Source organism: Pongo abelii, chromosome 9 (genome assembly GCF_028885655.2).
Source record: "Pongo abelii isolate AG06213 chromosome 9, NHGRI_mPonAbe1-v2.0_pri, whole genome shotgun sequence".
NCBI classification, from domain to species: domain Eukaryota; kingdom Metazoa; phylum Chordata; class Mammalia; order Primates; family Hominidae; genus Pongo; species Pongo abelii.
In genome coordinates, this window is record NC_071994.2 from 74,887,389 (window position 1) to 74,906,512 (window position 19,124).

The 19,124-nt window shown below is 39.4% G+C and overlaps 1 protein-coding gene across 7 annotated transcripts in view; it reads right to left on the reverse strand.

Annotated features, from left to right (window-relative positions):
- Positions 1-19,124, reverse strand: part of FCHSD2 (FCH and double SH3 domains 2) — a 308,605-nt gene that overhangs the window by 11,874 nt on the left and 277,607 nt on the right. For 6 of the 7 annotated variants that reach the window (XM_002822208.4, XM_024254856.3, XM_054526011.2 and 3 more), the window contains 2 exons: positions 18,915-19,076; positions 895-1,029 (listed from right to left, as the gene is read on the reverse strand). In XM_002822208.4, the coding sequence (XP_002822254.1) occupies positions 895-1,029; positions 18,915-19,076 (297 nt within the window). The remainder of the gene's footprint in view (positions 1-894; positions 1,030-18,914; positions 19,077-19,124) is intronic. The other variant, XM_054526013.2, reaches the window with a different exon arrangement.

Below are 19,124 nucleotides of genomic sequence, written 5' to 3' on the forward strand. Positions count from 1 at the left end.
TAACTGACTAAATAGATGAGAAGATGATTTTAAATTTTCAAAAGATTATCAAAACAATTTACACTGGAAAAAAATGCTAACACTTTCAATGAACAGGAGGTATTATGAATTTAAATATAAAATGAAAGGATGTTAAACTCAAAACAAGTCTGGGAATCACTGATATTGAGGTTACCAAACACTGCCACCTTTTGGCTACACGGAGATGTGGCAGGGGAGTGAATCTGTCTGGTGCATGACAGGTGGATTCTCTCTCCAGGAACTTCCCTTCTGATAGCCTTCCGCATTGCCCCTTCTCACACATGCCTCCACCAGAACAGGGGCAAGAGAAGGTTCATGTATTCATGCCTCCCTTCCAACATTCATGTATTCATCACACAATTATTTACTGATGACCCACTACGGCTGGACATCGTCCTCGGGGCTGAAGACACACAGACAAGGTACACATACACAGACAACATTTCTGCCTTCATGGACCTTTAGTGGAGCGTCAAAGAAATATGAAAATAAATAAGATTAAGTTTGGCTGGGCAGAAGTGCTATATAATAAATAAAACAGGCAATGGGATAACAAGTAGTGACTGAGGAGTTAGTTATTTATTTAGGTGGTTATGGGTGACCTTAAGAAGGAACGATTTGAGCTGAGCTTCAATGAGGAGCAGGGGACAACCAACTGAGATGTGGGGGAAAAAAACAGTTCTAGGTAGACAGAGTAGCAAGTGAAAGATGTCAAGTCAGAGCCTAAACTCATCACCATTCTGTTATGTTGCCCCAATATTAACCTAATAACAATTTTATGCTAAGTACAGCTTGAGAGACAGGATGGATACAGTCATGTGTATCTTCAGAGTTAATCAGAATTTAATAACAGTATGTTGGAGAAATACAAACCTTGTAGGAATAAACAACTTTGCAGGTGAGTGGATAATTTCTTAAGGTGCCAGAAGGGCTGGAACTGCTGTCATCGAAAACATCCATGTTATCTTCAAACTCTTCTCCTTCTTCTCTTTCGGTATCTGCATTAAGCTAAGAAAAATTAGAAACCGTTGGCTAGTTTCCTTACTTCAGGAAAATGGTTGAAAGCTGGAAAAACACTTAAAACCTGATTGTTTCAAAATGTTAATTTGCCTTTTAACTCTGCATAGAAATGACTATCTTTCGCACTTACATTTTTCATGTTATGAAAGAACAGAGTTTTTTTTTTTTTTTTTTTTTTTTTTTGAGATGGAATTTTGCTCTTGTCACCCCGGCTGGACTGCAATGGTGTGATCTTGGCTCACTGCAACCTCCGCCTCCCAGGTTCAAGAATTCTCGTGCCTCAGTCTCCCGAATAGCTGGGATTACAGGCACCCACCACCACACCTGGCTAATTGTTTTGTATTTTTAGTAGAGATGGGGTTTCACCATGTTGGCCAGGCTGGTCTTGAACTCCTGGCCTCAAGTGATCCACTCACTTCGGCTTCCCAAAGTGCTGGTATTAAAGGTGTGAGCCACCGCACCAGGCCTAGGACAGAGATTTTTATTTTATTTTATTTTTGAGACGGAGTCTCGCTCTGTTGCCAGGCTTGAGTGTAGTGGCGTGATCTCGGCTCACTGCAAGCTCTGCCTCCTCAGCCTCCCGAGTAGCTGGGACTACAGGTGCCCGCCACCACGCCCGACTAATTTTTTGTATTTTTAGTAGAGATGGGGTTTCACTGTGTTAGCCATGATGGTCTCGATCTCCTGACCTCGTGATCCGCCCACCTCAGCATCCCAAAGTGCTGGGATTACAGGTGTAAGCCACCGTGCCTGGCCAGGACAGAGATTTCTTTTAAATCAAGAAGGAAGTTTCTGTCAAATATGTAAGAAATATTTATCAGTATCCTTTCACTTTTCACTGTTAAGTACTGACTGACAAGGGCCTCTAAATTTTAACTGATCCTGTTAGTGAACATTAAAAAGGTTTCAGGCCAGGTGTGGTGGCTCACGCCTGTAATCCAAGCACTTTGGGAGGCCAAGGTAGGTGGATCATTTGAGGTCAGGAGTTTGAGACCAGCTTGGCCAACATGGTGAAACCTAACCCCATCTCTACTAAAAATAGAAAAAATATATAGCCAGGCGTGGTGGTGCATGCCTGAAGTCCCAGCCACTGGGAAGGCTGAGGCAAGAGAATTGCTTGAACTCAGGAGGTGGAGACTAAGTGAGCCAAGAAAGATTGCACCACTGCACTACAGCTGGGGCGACAGAGCATGACTCTGTCTCAAAAAAAAAAAAAAAAAAAAAAAAAGGTTGCTAAGTGCTACCAAGGATGTGGAGAACAGGATTTCATCTATGGCTAGTAGAAATGTGAATTCATACACCCTTTTGAAAAAACAACCTGTCCACTGAAATTAAAAACTAAACATACCATTGATCTAGCAATTCCACTTTTATGAATACACCATGGGGAAATAAAAGCACCAAGGTGTAAGACTGTATTTTAAGATGTTTACTGCAACACTGCCTGTAGTGACAAACGCCTGGACACAATCTATATGTCCATCAACAGGGGAATGTTTGAGAATGCACTCTGATGTATCCATGTTATAGATTAATAACACTCATTAAAAATAAAGGTTGCCGGCCAGGTGAGGTGGCTCATTCCTGTAATCCCAGCACTGTGGGAGGCCGAGGCGGGCAGATCACAAGGTCAGGAGATCGAGACCATCCTGGCTAACACGGTGAAACCCCATCTCTATTAACAAAAAACAAAAAATTAGCCGGGCATGGTGGCATGCACCTGTAGTCCCAGCTACTTGGGAGGCTGAGGCAGGAGAATTGCTTGAACTTGGGAGGCAGAGGTTGCAGTGAGCCGAGATTGCGCCACTGCACTCCGGCCTGGCGACAGAGCGAGACTCTGTCTCAAAACAAAACAAAAAATAGAAAACAAAACAAGAAAAAAAAAAAAAGTTTGCCAAGTATGTGAAAAAACACTCAATATCACTAAAGAAATGCAAATCAAAACCACGATAAGATACCATCTCACATCAGTCAGAGTGGCTTTTTTTTTTGAGATAGGGTCTTGCTCTGTTATCCAGGCTGGAATGCAGTGACACAATCACGGTTCATTGCAGTGTCGACCTCCTGGGCTCAAGCAATCTTCCCGCCTCAGCCTCCCGAATAGATGGGACTATAGGTGTGCACCACCACGCCTGGCTAATTTTTGTTTTTGCTTTTTTTGGTAGATAAGGGGTTTTACCACGTTGCTTAGGCTGGTCTTGAACTCCTGGGTTCAAGTGATCCTCCCGCCTTGGCCTCCCAAAGTGCTAAGATTACAGGAGTGAGCCATCATGCCTGGCTGAGAATGGCTATTATTTAAAAAGTCAAAAAATAACAGATGCTGGTGACGTTATGGAAAAAAGGGACGCTTATACACTGCTGGTGGGAGTGTAAATTAGTTCAGCCACTGTGGAAAGCAGTGTGGCAATTCCTCAAAGAGCTAAAAACAGAACTACCATTCAACCCAGCAATCCCATTACTGGGTATATACCCAAAGGTACATAAATCATTCTACTATAAAGACACATGGGCAGGAGTGGTGGCTCATGCCTGTAATCCCAGCACTTTGGGAGGCTAAAGCGGGTGGTGCCAAAATGGCAAAACCCTGTCTCTACTAAAAATACAAAAATTAGCCAGACGTGGTGGTGTGTGCCTGTAATCCCAGCTATTCAGGAGGCTGAGGCATGAGAATTGCTTGAACCTGGGAGGCGAAGGTTGCAGTGAGTCAAGATTGTGCCAGTGCATTGCAGCCTGGGCAACAGAGCAAGATTGTCTTAAAAAAAAAAAAAAAAAAGACACATGCACACATGCACGTGTATGTTCATTGCAGCACTATTTATACTAGCGAAGACATGGAATCAACCTACATACTAATCAGTGACAAGTTGAATAAAGAAAATGTGGTACATATATACCATGAAATACTAGGCAGCCACAAAAAAGAATGATGTCTTCTGCAGGAACATGGATGGAACTGGAGGCCATTATCCTTAACAAACTAATACAGGAACAGAAAACCAAATACTGCATGTTCTCACTAATAAGTGGGAGCTAAATGATGAGCAATCATGGACACAAAGAGGGGAACAACAGACACTGGGGCCTACTTGAAGGCAGAAGATGGGAGGAGGGAGAGGATTAGAAAAAATAACTATTGGGTACTAGGCTTAGTACCTGGGTAGTGAAACAATTTGTAAAACAAACCCCCATGACACGAGTTTACCTATATAACAAACCTGCACATGTACTCTTGCACGTAAAAATTTTTTAAAAATTGAGTTTGAGACTAGAAAGCCCAGAAATAAACCTTCACATACATGATTAAATGATTTTCAACAAGGATGCCAAGACCACTCAGTGGAGGAAAGGACAGTTTTTCAACAAATGTTGCTGGAAAAATTGGATACCCATATGCAAAAGAATGAAGTTGAAATCTCACCTTATACGATACACAGAAAAAATTAAATGGATCATAGACCTAAACCTATGAAACTTTAAAAGAAAACATAGGGGAAACACTTTATGACATTGGATTTGGCAATGATTTTTTTGGAGACAGAGTCTCACTCTGTTGCCCAGGCTGGAGTATAGTGGTGTGATCTTGACTCACTGCAACCTCTGCCTGCCAGGTTCAAGCAATTCTCCTGCCTCAGCCTCCCAAGTAGCTGGGACTACAGGCGCATGCCACCACACCCAGCTAATCTTTTGTATTTTAGCAGAGATGGGGTTTTACCGTGTTGCCCAGGCTGGTCTTGAACTCCTCAGCTCAGGCAATCCCCCCCACCTCAATGAGTTTTTTAAATATGATACCAAAAGCATAGACAACAAAAGAAAAAAACAGATAAAGTGAACCTTATCAAAATAAAAAATATGTATGCATCAAAGAACAATAGAGTGAAAAGGCAACCCACAGAATGGGATAAGGTATTTGCAAGTTATATATCTTAAAAGGGACTAATATCCAGAATATATAAAGAATCCCTAAAACTGACCACCAACAACAAATAATCCAAGTAAAAATGGACAAAAGGTTTGAAGAGATATCTCTCCAAATAATTTATATAAATAGCCAATAACCACATGAAAATATGCTCAACATCACTAATGATTAGGGAAATGCAAATCAAAACCACAATGAAATACCATTTCACACCCATTAGGATGCTATTATATATATTTAAAAAAACCCAGAAAATAACAAGTGTTGACAAGGATGTGGAAAAATTGGAACTTTTATACACTGCTGGTAGGAATGTAAAATGGTACAGCTGCTATGGAAAAACAGTAACATGTTTCTTCAATAAATTAAACACAGAATTACCACATAATTCAGCAATGCCATTTTGGGTATATACCCAAAAGAACTGAAAGCACAGACTTGAACAGGTATTTGTAAACCAATGTTCACAGCCACATTATTCACAAAAGGTAGAAGCAACTCAAATGTCCACTGAGAGATGAATGGATTAAGTAAAATGTATGTATATACCACAAACCAAATAAAAATGTGGTATACATACATACAATGTAATATTATTGTCTGTCTGTCTATCTATCTGTCTATCTATCTGGTTAGAGACAGGGTCTCACTCTGCTGCCCAGCTGGAGTGCAATGGTGCGATCATAGCTCACTGCAGCTTCGAACTCCTGGATGCAAGGGATCCTCCTACTTCAGCCCCCCGAGTAGCTGGGACTACAGGCACATGCCACCATGCCCAGTTTATTCAGTCTTAAAAAGGAGGGAAATTTTGACACATGCTACATACGATATGGGTGATCTTTGAGGCCATTATGCTAAGTGGAATAAGCCAGTCACAAAAAGATAAAATACTCTGATTCTACTTATATGAGGTACGCAGAGTAGTCAAATTCATAGAGACAGAAAGCAGAATGGTGATTGTCAGAGGCTGCATGTTGGGGAGTTACTGCTTAATGGGCAGAGAGTTTTACTTTTGCTAGATGAAAAGAATCCTGGAAATGGGCCAGGCGCGGTGGCTCATGCCTGTAATCCCAGCACTTTGGGAGGCCGAGACAGGCAGATCACGTAAGGTCAGGAGTTCAAGACCAGTCTGACCAACATGGAGAAACCCTGTCTCCACTAAAAATACAAAATTAGCCGGGTGTGATGGCGCATGCCCATAACCCCAGCTACTCAGGAGGCTGAGGCAGGAGAATCACTTGAACCTGGGAAGCGGAGGCTGTGGTCAGCTGAGATCGTGCCATTGTACTCCAATGTACAATGGCACATTGTACATTGTGCCTGGGCAACAAGAGCAAAACTGGGCAACAAGAGCAAAACTCCGTCTCAAAAAAAAAAAAAAAAAAAAAAAAGACCAAAAATTTGCTGGGTGTGGTGGCAGGTGCCTGTAATCCCAGCTGCTCAGGAGGCTGAGGCAGGAGAATCACTTGAACCCGGGAGGCGGAGGTTGCAGTGAGCCAAGATCATGCCACTGTACTCCAGCCTCGGTGACAGAGTGAGACTCCATCTCAAAAAAAAAAAAAAAAGAGTTCTGGAGATGGATGGATGGTGGGGATGGTTCCACAACGATATGAAGGTACTTAATGCCACTAAACTTACACTTAAAATGGTAAATTTGTATATTTTACCATACACATGAACAAACGTGAAAAGTACACTCTCTTCTGAAATGTAACACAAGGAAAATAATTTTTTAACCCAGTTTCAAGGTATATTACCCATCATAGCTAAAAGGCATTTATTAATTGAAATGGCATTGAGTGTAAACAATGAGTTAGATCCATAGGCACTTACCTAGAGCACTGTCTGTGATATATTGAATATAAATAATATTTATATGAGATACATATCTGACAGGTGAAGTCAGAATGAGAAGAATAAAGACTGGAAAATAGAGGAAATGACTGACTTGCTTTTTATGTAGATCTATACTCTTTGAACTATTAGAATACACATGTTTTACTTTTTAAATTAAAAACCTAATAAAGAAGAGACAAACAGCCTCAAATATTTGTTTCTTGCTTGCTACACACAAGCACTTATTTGGCTGCTTTTTCCCATATTCAAACATACAAAAGCACCAATGTTTACACATTTAAGGTTACAAGAATGGACAGGCAGGATTGGCCTTCATAGGAGAGCCATTACATTAATTAATTAAAGTATCAAATATCTACTGTATGTAGAAAACTATGCTAGCCTCTTTGATGGATAGAAAACGAAGAACACAGTGTCTCCTTCCAGTGGTTCACAATCTAGAGTGAAGGATACTAAAAGGAGAGGCCAAGTGCATGGCCCTGGGAATGCGGAAGAGGCCACTGGAGAGGAGTCAGGGAAGACTTCCCGGGATATGATGAGTCCAAAAGTACAGGCTGCCTAGCTGTCAAATTCTACTTTTTCATGAATTAAAGGGCTTTCTCTTGAGTAATTATCACTGAAGTTTTAAAACTGACTCTCCTCTTAACCACTGTTTCCCTAATAAAATTCTATAGCACTGTATACATGTATCAAAATGTCCCTCTGTATCCCATAAATATGTATAAATATTATGTGTCAAATAAAAATAAAAGGGAAAAAATTCTACAGAATTGTGGAGAGTTCCAGAATAATAAATTATACATTTTTCCTGACATATTTATTGCCACCATTTCAAAGCTGCTGAAATATTCTCATTGATAACTTTATTGAAAATTCTCCACAGCTGAGTGAGGAAATCCTGTGCTATCTCTTAAAAATTATTCATCTATCATCAGTCAGGTTGGTGGCAAAACAGTCTCACATCATATTGAGTCTTTTGCCACTCAATAGTTAGGAGCAAAATATTCAGAATCACAGACTTATGATTCTATTGTTTTCCAACAGGGCATTGTGCCACATAAAAGAATCATGCTAGAAATTGCCATAAAATTAACTTTAAACATATTATATATACTTAGAAGACATTGCCTTCATATTCTAGGAAAGGTTACAGGCATTTAAAAAAAAACAGTGGGTATTACAAAAATCAAAACAAAACAAAACACCCATACATTTATAAAAATGTGGGTAGAACAAGTTTCCAAAAATATACATGTACTGTGCTTTGACACTGGGAATCAATTTAAAACATTTTATCTTGGCAACCCGGTTGATACTAAACATTCCTTTTTTCCTCCTTTATTTGGAGTTGATTTTTGGATTCCCAAGGAAGTCAATAAGAAGGCTGCAGTGCCAGCAATAGGGGTCACTGTCATATGCTTCTGCATTGCTCTAGCTGCTTTCCAAAGCATGTCATCTCAGAATAATTTCTTCCTTTTTCCTCTTCCACTCTCTTAACTGAACTGTTACACTGTTTTCTTGACCCAGCATTTCTAAAATCACATGCTTCCTCTGTCTCTTAAGGACTGCTCTCTCATCCCCTTTTCTTCCTGTCACTTGACAGAACTTCAGTCAAAACTATTCTTTCTAGCCATACTAACGTTTATCCTTTCTTAGATGTTGTAAAATGCTTACTTTTTTTTTTTTTTTTGAGACAGAGTTTCACTCTTGTCGCCCAGGCTGGAGTGCAGTGGTGTGATCTCCGCTCATTGCAACCTCTGCCTCTTGGGTTCAAGCGATTCTCCTGCCTCAGGCTCCCGAGTAGCTGGGATTACAGGTGTGTGCCACCATGCCCAGCTAATTTTTGTATTTTTTTTTTCAGTAGAGACGGGGTTTCACTATGTTGGCCAGGCTGGTCTCGAACTCCTGACCTCAGATGATCCACCTGCCTCGGCCTTCCAAAGTGCTTGGATTACAGGCGTGAGTCACCGTGCCCGGCCAAAATGCTTACTCTTATTGCAGAGGCAGGCAAGATGATCTTTTTGAATTGGTTTTGGGAGCCATCTTCTTGTACTCATTAAAAAAACCTCTGAGGGGCTCAGCTTCATGGCACAATCATGAGGTAGAAAGCAGGGTCTTGGGGTCTGGCCAACTTGGGTTTGAATGTTGACTATGTCACTTACTTGTTGTGTGACCCTGGGCAAATTATTTAACTCCTCAATTTCAATGGCCTCGTCTCTCTAATGAAGACAATTACTTCTTCACAGGGTTAGCATAAAGATTAAATGAAGTAAAATATTTAAAACCCCTAACACATGTTTGGTGCATAGGAGGCACTTAATAAAGCATTAGCTTTTGTTTTTACGAGGAAGAGAGAATCCAGATAAAGAATCTGGTAATACCTAATACAGAGGAAGACAGCTCCTCAATATTTACTAATAGAACCTCTCCACTCCATTGGCAGAGAAGTAATCACAGTGGACATTACTCCAAATACAACATGAGTAAGTTATCAAAGATGATGTTAACCAAAGGAATATAAATCATTCTATTATAAAGACACATGCACACATATGTTCATTGCAGCACTATTCACAATAGCAAAGACATGAAATCAACCTAAATGCCCATCAATGGTAGACTGGATAAAGAAAATGTGGTACATATACACCATGGAATACTATGCAGCCATAAAGAAGAATGAGATCATGTCCTTTGGAGGGACGTGGATGGAGCTGGAGGCCATTATCCTTAGCAAACTAACACAGGAACAGAAGACCAAATACCGCATATTCTCACTTGTAAGTGGAAGCTAAATGATTAGAACATGGACACACAGAGGGGATCAACAGACACTGGGGCCTTTCAGAGGGTGGAGGGTGGAAGGAGGGAGAGGATCAGGAAAAATAACTAATGGGTACGAGGCTTAACACCTGGGTGATGAAATAATCTGTACAACCCCCCCATGACTCAAGTTTACCTATGTAACAAACCTGCAATTATATCCCTGAACTTAAAATAAAAGTTAAGAAAAAGATGACGCTAAAAATATCAGGAAAATGGATTTGTGCTTCCAGGCAAGATGGAGTATCAGGGATCAGATTTAACCTCCTGTCAGAAACAACTGAAAAACTGTTCAAAATATATGAAAGAACAGTTTTCAAGACACTGGGCATCACTCATGAAGGACAGTGATCCCTGGGGGATGGGAAACAAACAACTCCTACAACATACTGTATGAAGAAAGTTTCTAGGCTATGACTTAGGAAGAAGAAACCCAGGCACATGATGGTGATCTCCCTGAACAGAGGAGATGAAACTGGGAATTTAGTAAAGCCAAAGTGGAGAAAGCTCAGGATGTGGAGTGTAGCAGTCTCCCCTTATGGGTGGGTTTGGCTTTCCATGGTGCCAGTTACCCAGTCAACCATGATCTGAAAATATTAAGTGGAAAGTTCCAGAAATAAACAATTCATAGGTTTTAAATTGTGTGCCATTCTGAGTAGCCTGATGAAATTTTAGGTTTCACTCTCCCCAGATGTGAATCACCCCTTTGTCAAGTATATGCAAGCTATGTAAGCTACTTGCCCATTAGTCATTTAGTGGCCATCTCGGTTATCCCGATTGACTGTCACCATATCACGGTGCTTGCGTTCAAGTAGCCCTTATTTTACTTAATACTGGCCCCAAAGCACCAGAGTAGTGCTGCTGGCCTATTGTTATAGTATTCTATTTTATTACTAGTTAGTGTTGTTAATCTCTTACTGTGCCTCATATATAAATTAGCTTTATGATAGATATGTATGTATGGGGAAAAACACAGTGTACATAGGGTTCGGTACTATCTGCGACTTCAGGCATGCACTGGAGGTCTTGAAATATATCCCCCACAGATAAGGGGGGACTGTAATGAAGAAGAGAGAGATGCACAGAACTTAGGAAATCTGCAGAGGGTCCTCCTCAAGACTTTGGCTGAGTATTGGTCAGTACATGTATGTGAAGAAATTACCCAAAGCTAGGGCTAGAAGCACTAAAAAGGATTAGGAAAAATAATCCTCAGAACTCACACAGGTCTGAGAATAGCTCCTGCTCCCTCCTAAAAGAGTAAAAACCTCACAAGGCACAGGGCACCCAGTAGAGTATTAAGATTAGTAAGGATACAGAATAGCTGTCCCCAATCTTTTAGGCACCAGGAACCAGTTTCATGGAAGACAATTTTTCCATGGACCGGACTCTTGGGGCACCATGAGGGAAGGTTTCAGGATGAAACTGTTCCATCTCAGATCATCAGGTATTAGATTCTCATAAGGAGGGTCCAACCTAGATCCCTCACATGTGAAGTTCACAATAGGGTTTATGCTTCTCTGAGAATCTAATGCTGCTGCTGATCTGACAGGAGGCAGAGCTCAAGCAGTAATGCTCCCTCTCTGGCCACTCACCTCCTGCTGTGTGGCTCAGTTCCTAACAGGCCATGGACCGGTAAAAGGTTCATTCCAGTCTAGAAGACTAGAACAATACTATAACCAACTTGACTTAATTGACATTTATAGAACATAACCCTTAACAATAGCAAAATATACATTCTTTTTTTTTTTAAGAACACATGTAACAGTTACCAAGATATACATTTATACTGGGTTACAAAACAAAGCTCAAAAAGTTTAAAAGGGTTCAAGTATGTTATTTGACTACAATGGAAATAAACTAGAAATAAACAACAAAAAGCTATCTGGAAAAATCTCCAAATATTTGGAAATTCAGTAACACACTTTTAATTACCCATCAGTCAAAAGAAGAAATAAAAACATAAATTAGAGGCCGGGTGCAGTGGTTCACTCCTATAATCCTACCACTTTGGGAGGCTGAGGTGGGTGAATCGCTAGAGCTCAGGAGTTCGAGACCAGCGTGGGCAACATAGTGAGACCCCATCTCTACTAAATATACAAAAATTAGCTGGGCGTGGTGGTGCTCGGAGGCTGAGGCATAAGAATCACCTGGGAGGAGGAGGTTGCCGTCAGCTGAGATTGAGTCACTGCACTCCAGCCTGAGTGACAGAGCAAGACTGTTAAAAAAAAAAAAAAAAAGTAAATTAGAAAATATTTTGAACTGGATAAAAATGATGACACAACATACCAGAATTTGTGCAATGGACCTAAAGCAATACTTACAGGGAAATGTTTAGCACTTAATGCCAATATTCAAAAAGAAGAAAACTCTCAAATCAATGACCTCAGTTTCTACCTTACAAATTAGAAAGGAGAAAATTAAATCCAAACTGAACAGAAGAAAAGAAATAATAAAATCCTGAGCAGAAATCAAGAAAACAGAAAAAAGAAAATCAAGAAAATAGAAAAGAGAAAAACGAGGGAAAAATCAATAAAATCAAAAGCTGATTCTTCATAGAGATCCATCTAATTAATAAACCTCTAGCAGAATGATCAGAAGAGAGGAGACATGACCAGTATCAGGAATGAGGTGATATCACTACTAATTTTCCAGATAATCAAAGGATAAAGGAATATTATAAACAACTTTGTGCCAATAAATCTGACAACTTAGATGGAATGGACAAATTCCTTAAAAGAGACAACTTACCAAAGTTCACTCAAGAAGAATAACCTTAATAACTCTGTATCTACTAATGAAATGGAGTCTGTTATTTAAAAACTTCCAAAAAAAAAAACTCCAAGACCAGATAACAGCCCTGGTAAATTCCACCAAACATTTCAGGAAGACGAAATTCCATACAATTCTACATAAGGCTTCCAGAAACCTGAAGAGGAAGGATACTTTTCAAATCATTTGGAGACAAGCATTATAACAAAACCAGACAAGAATACTACAAGGAAATGAATGGAGATGGAAGCATGCTTATCAGAGTCCTAGCAAACCAGTTCCAATCAATATATAGAAAGGATAGGCCGGGCTCGGTGGCTCATGCCTGTAATCCCAGCACTCTGGGAGGCTGAGGCAGGTGGATCAACTGAGGTCGGGAGTTCAAGACCAACTTGACCGACATAGAGAAACTCTATCTCTACTAAAAAAATGTAAAATTAGCCAGGCATGGTGGCGTATGCCTATAATCCCAGCTACTTGGGAGGCTGAGGCAGAAGAATCATTTGAACCTGGGAGGCAGAGGTTGTGGTGAGCCGAGATCACGCCATTGCACTCCAGCCTGGGCAACAAAAGCGAAACGCCGTCTCAAAAAAAAAAAAAAAAAAAAAAAAGATAATATATCATTACCCAAGTGGGGTTTACCAGGAATGTGAAGCTGGTTTAATATCTGAAAAATCATCAATGCAATTAAACCATATTAGCAGACTAAAAAAGAACAATTTGACAAGATCCAACATCCATTTCTATTAGCAAACAAAATAGAAACAGAAGAAACTTCTTTAACATGATAAAGGGCATCTACAAAAACCCTACTGCTAACTTCATACTTAATGGTGAAAGACTGAATGCATTCTTGCTAAAAGTTCAAGAACAAGGCAAGGACTTCTGTTGACTCTCACCACTTCTACTCAGCAATTTTATAGTAAGAAGGAAAAAGGAATCCAAATAGAAAAGGAATAAGTAAAACTGTCTTTATTTGCAGGTGACATGGTTATATAGAAAATCCTATGGAATTTACAAAAAAGCTACTAGAACTAATAAGTGAGTTTAGCAAGATTGCAGGATATAAGATCAATATACAACAATCAACTGTATTTTTATAGATTAGCAATGAACAATTGGAAATTGAAATGTAAAAAATCATTTACAATAGCATAAAAATTATGAAATAGGGGTAAGTCTGACAAAGGATATGCAAGATCTATCTACTGAAAACTATAAAACATTGCTGAGAGAAATTAAAGTCCTAAATAAATGGAGAAGTATATTATGTTCTGGATTGGAAAACTGAATATTGTTAACATGGCAATGTTATCTTCCAGTTGATCTATACAGTCATCAAAATCCTAATAAAAATCCTGATAGGCTTTTTGGGGTAGAAAACCAATTTTAAATTCATATGGAAATGCAAAGGACCTAGAATACCCAAAACAACTTTGATAAAGAAGAAAGTTGGAGGACTTACACTACCTGAAGTCATGACTTATTATAAAATTACAGTAATTAAGACAGTGTAGTACCGGCATCAAGCTGGACACATAGATCAATAGAACAGAACAAAATGTCAAGCAGCAGACCCATACATATATGATTAATTTTTTTTTAAAAGAGACTTGCTCTGTTTCCCAGGTTGGAGTGCAGTAGCACAATCATAGTTTGCTGTAACCTTGAACTTCTGGGCTCAAGATATCTTCTTGCCTTAGCCTCCTGAGTAGCTAGGACCGCAGGAATGTACCACAATGTCTGGCTAGTTGAAAATTTTTTTTTTCTTTTTTTAGAGACAGGGTCTACTATGTTGCTCAGGCTGGTCTCAAACTCCTGGCCAGAAGTGATCCTCCCACTCGGCCCAATGTGTTGGGATTACAGGCATAAGCCACTGTGGCAGGCCTAAATAACTGATTTTTGACAATGATGCAAAGGCAATTTAGTGGAGAAAGGACAGTTAAAAAAAAAAGTTCAAAAAAGGGACAAATAACTCTGACTTATTCTGTTTACCATAATCAAAGATGAGCTCATGCTGAATTACAGATTTAAATGTAAAACCTAAAACTATAAAACTTCTAGAAGAAAACCTAGGAGAAAATCTTTATGACCTTGGTTTTAGGCAAAGATTTCTTAGCTACCACACCAAAAATATGATCCATAAAAGAAAAACTGGTAGGTTGGACTTCATTAAAATTAAAAATTTGTGCTCTTTGAAAGGTATTAAGGAAATAAAAAAATAAGCCACCGACTAGAAGAAAATTGCATAAATCAAATATCTGATAGAGGATTTGTATTCAGAGTATAAACTCTTAAAATGCAATAAAAAGAAAACAAACCCAATAAAAATTAAACAAAGATTTGAACAGACACTTCACCAAAGAAAATATACAGATGCAAATAAACATATGAAAAGATGCTCAACATTATCAGGGAAATGGAAATTAAAATGACAATGATTTACAACATCACACCTATTAGAATGTCTAAAGTTAAAAAGACTGACTATACTAAGTATTGACAAGGTTGTGGAACAACTGAAACACTAGTACCCTATTGATGTAATTGTAAAATGGTATAACCACTTTGGAAAACAGTTTGTCAGTTTCTTAAAATGTTAAATATAAACCTATTGTATGACCCAGCCAAAGCATATGATCTTAGCTGTTTTAGAAACTCCTTATCTTACCCTTATCTCCAACATCATTATTGAGCATGGTTCTCACAATGACCAAAGTCAGAATTTATTTACATGCAACTCTGCAGATGTTCATACTCTAAGGGAGGCTGTACAACAGAGTAGACTGGCAGTTTACCTTTGCACATTAGTTGAGGAAAGTGGCTGAAAACAGGGAAGTGATATTAACATTGTGGGCTATAGTTTGAAAACGTAAGAAATAAAAGAACAGGGTGGGCATAGTGGCTCACAAAAGAGTAGAAAGAATAAAAATATGGACTGGGTGTGGTGGCTCATGCCTGTAATCCCAGCACTTTGGGAGGCCAACGTGGGCGGACTGCTTGATCCTAGGAGTTTGAGACTAGCCTGGGCAACATGGTGAAAAATACAAAAATTAGCTGGGCATGGGGGCATGAGCCTGTAGTCCCAGCTACTCAGGAGGCTGAGGCAGGAGGATCCATTGAGCTCCAAAGGTTGAGACTGCAGTGAGCCATCGACAGCACCACTGCACTCCAGCCTGGGCGATAGAGGAAGACCGTCTCCAAACAAACAAAAATACACATTATGTTGTACACCATAAATATATACAATTGTTTGTCAATTAAAAAGTAAATAAATAAAAGAGTAAGGAAATATACCAAATTGCTAGCTGTGCTATTATAAGGATGGAGCTATTAATCATTTTCTTCTATATTGTATTTTCCAATTTTTGGTAATCTGCTTATATAACTTTTTCTATTGCAGAATTAATATAATATCAAAAGTCAGGTTGTCTTCTTGGTATGGCTTTTGAGTAAGAGAAGCAGGACGATAAGAGAAGGGAGGCCGAGTGACACAGGCTGATGGGGTTGCTGGCAGCAATCTAACAGGGGAAGCTGCATGCAGGCTCCAGCCACCTGCAACTGGGTAACTGTGTCAGTGGACTGTTCTCCTTTAAAAACAATGTTGCTATACTCTGGGATTCCTTTCTTCCAATCTTACATTCTGTACTATAGCATGATACAGAAGGCAGTTAATACCCAAGTAAGTATAGTTCCTTCCTTATTCTATAAGGGAGTAGTCTGTGTCTTTTTAAAACATTTATCTTCCACAAGGCACTTTTCAGTTGCACTATTAATGTCTAACAGTAGTATTAATCATGTTTTCCAGATGACGAATGCTTTTGTTGGCACCCGTAATGGAAGAAATAATTTAGCCTCTAGACTGTGTATTTCTGCTTCATGTTCCTCAGCCAGCTAGCTGTCAGTATGAAGAGATACAACCCCCTTTAAATAATTTCAGTGCTGTTACTTAAAAGCAGATTAAATAAATATAGGTCCTCATTAAGCTATTTTGTGCCTATGTCTCTCCTTTATTTATATTATTAGATCTTCCACAAAATGTAATCTCTCAGTTGAAAGATGGAGGCTCCATAAGATTGACTAGGGGGAAGAAAAACGTGGGATGGAATTGCAAAATGCTCCCTTCACAGAGGATATGTATGTCTCTAGAGGAGTGATTTCTCTGGACAGGTCTCAAAAATACTTATTTATTCAATGCTTACTACTACTGTACTAGGCACAGCTCCTTCATTCCCTTCCTTCACAACGAGAACAGCCCTTCTTCTTTATCTCCTGTTAAAATTCTTCAAGGACTATCTCAAATGACATATCCTCCATGGGGCACACTTTCTTCCCTATTCTTCTAGCTGATATTGAGCTTTTCTGATAGTACTTCAAAGAATCATGAGATTCTGGAGTTGGTGGGGGTGGGGGGTGGGAATCTCAGAGTCTTTTAACCTTTCTTTCAGAAACCCAAGAGAAGTGACTTTTTCCAAGGTGTGCAGATGAGTTAGAAGTAAGCAATTTCAAGTGTGCTACACAGTAGCCCAGTCATACACTACCATGTATCATTAAGATCTATGAAGGTCTGTCTGGTCTCCTAGCTTGTAAACTCTATGAGGAGGGAGACCAAGTTTTGTTCATCTTCAGTTTGCCCAGGAAGTAAATACAAAGTCAGGTGGTATGTGCCTGCTCAGTTCAAAGTCAGATGGTATGTGGCCGCTCAATTGATTTGGTTAGAAAAGGTGCTAGCTGAAGAAAAATCATGGGTTTGATTGGCTGGAAACAGTCCTGCTGTAGAAGCCCAAAGCAAGTGGGCCTGGAATTTGCTGTCATCAAAAACTCTACAACAAACTGAAGTAGATGAGCATTATGACTTTTAGAAAGTGCAATAGTAGGAGATATTCCATGAGATGGAGCAACTCTGTTCTCTTTTTTTTTTTTTTTTTTTTGAGACGGAGTTTCACTCTTGTCACCCACGCTGGAGTGCAATGGCATGATTTCAGCTCCCTGCAACCTCTGCCTCCCGGGTTCAAGCGATTCTTCTGTCTCAGCCTCCTGAGTAACTGGGATTATGGGCGTCTGCCACCACGCCTGGCTAATTTTTGTATTTTTAGTAGAGACAGCGTTTCACCATGTTGGCCAGGCTGGTCTTGAACTCCTGACCTCAGGTGATCCGTCTGCCTTGGCCTCCCAAAGTGCTGGGATTACAGGTGTGAACCACCATGCCTGGCCAGAGCAACTCTGTTCTAATAACAACTGGGGAAGTGCTTATAACCCCAAAGTCAAGTGGGTGATGTTTCTTTTTCCCTCCAGTTGGATTAACATTAATAGTTAAATGAAAATAAAGCTTCAATAGATTGTTTTTCCTTAAAATGTAGACCCATACACAATCCTTTTTAAATGTGCAAGTGTATTCTCATTAGAAAATCAGAATGCTATGTGAAAAAACTGACAAAACTTCCAAGAATGTTGAAAAATTTTGGCCAGTTTCGCTAGCAAGCCTGCCTGATATCCGAAGAGCACAAGCATTTAAAGAGGTACTATGAAGACAGTGGGAAGTTGGGAGGTCAGAGTTTTAGCTTTTAGTTTGCCACTATTCCAACTACCCACTCACCCATCTAGCCATTCACTCCTTCCTCCAAAAATATTTAAGTACCAACTATGTGTCAGGCACTTTGCTGTGCAGAGCAGAGAACCAGGAAGATATGGCAATTACATTCTAGAGAGGAAGACAACAATAAACAAAAGAAAACAAATAAAGAAGTCAAGTTCAAACTGTAATAAATACCATTGAGGAAATAAACAGGATGACAGAGAGTAATGGGTGGGGAGGTGACAGTAGGAATTACATTAGTCTGACTAGCGAGGCATCACATATCCAGCTATGTAATATCAGGCAAATCAACTGAATTTTTCTGGTACTTAGATCTCCAACATGAAAACTAAGGTTGAACCAGATGACATGAGAGGAGAAAAAGCCCTGGACTTGAAGTAAGGAAACTTAAGCTGTGTCCTGGCCTTGTCTGTAAAACTCACCTACACTCTCTCTATGTAAGGAGAATATGAAAGCTGTTAAGAATTGAAGTCACCTTCAGACTAAGCCCACATACTAAGAAGAACATTCCTTTCACTTAAGATTTTGTGCAAATCTCTGGATGTTTATTTTCATTTTCACTAAAGAAGACCTCTGAGAACTTCAGGGACACTAGATTGTTTTCTATTCTATTACTTCCAGACACGAAGCATATTTACTCTATGAATGGGATGAGTTTGGTAGATAGGCATCAATAACCCAAATAGTGATAACAGATTCTTCATCATACATTAAAAAAATACACTCATTTTTTCCTTTCATTTCCTGCAATAATTTTAAATCAATTGGTGATAGGCTGAAGAATAAAACCTAAACCACTAGCAAACTATTATCTTTGTAAAAAATTTTGGCTATTATTAAGTTTGACTACAGAGTCAAAGCATCCTTCAATGAAAATCAACTTATCATATCCAAGAAAAGAAATCGTACCGAGTGTAAAGTGCCATTACTGGTCACTGCAGGAGGGCGGGCCCATCGTTCATTTTCCAGTTCTTCCATTACTTGGTTCATGGCACTCTTTAGCCATGTGTCCACAGAAACACCAATCTGCTTTAGCAGGTCCAACCGGGCTTCAGCTTTCAATTTAATTATCTAGAGAACCAAGAAAATGGTTGGAATTCAAGGCTTTTATTATTCACA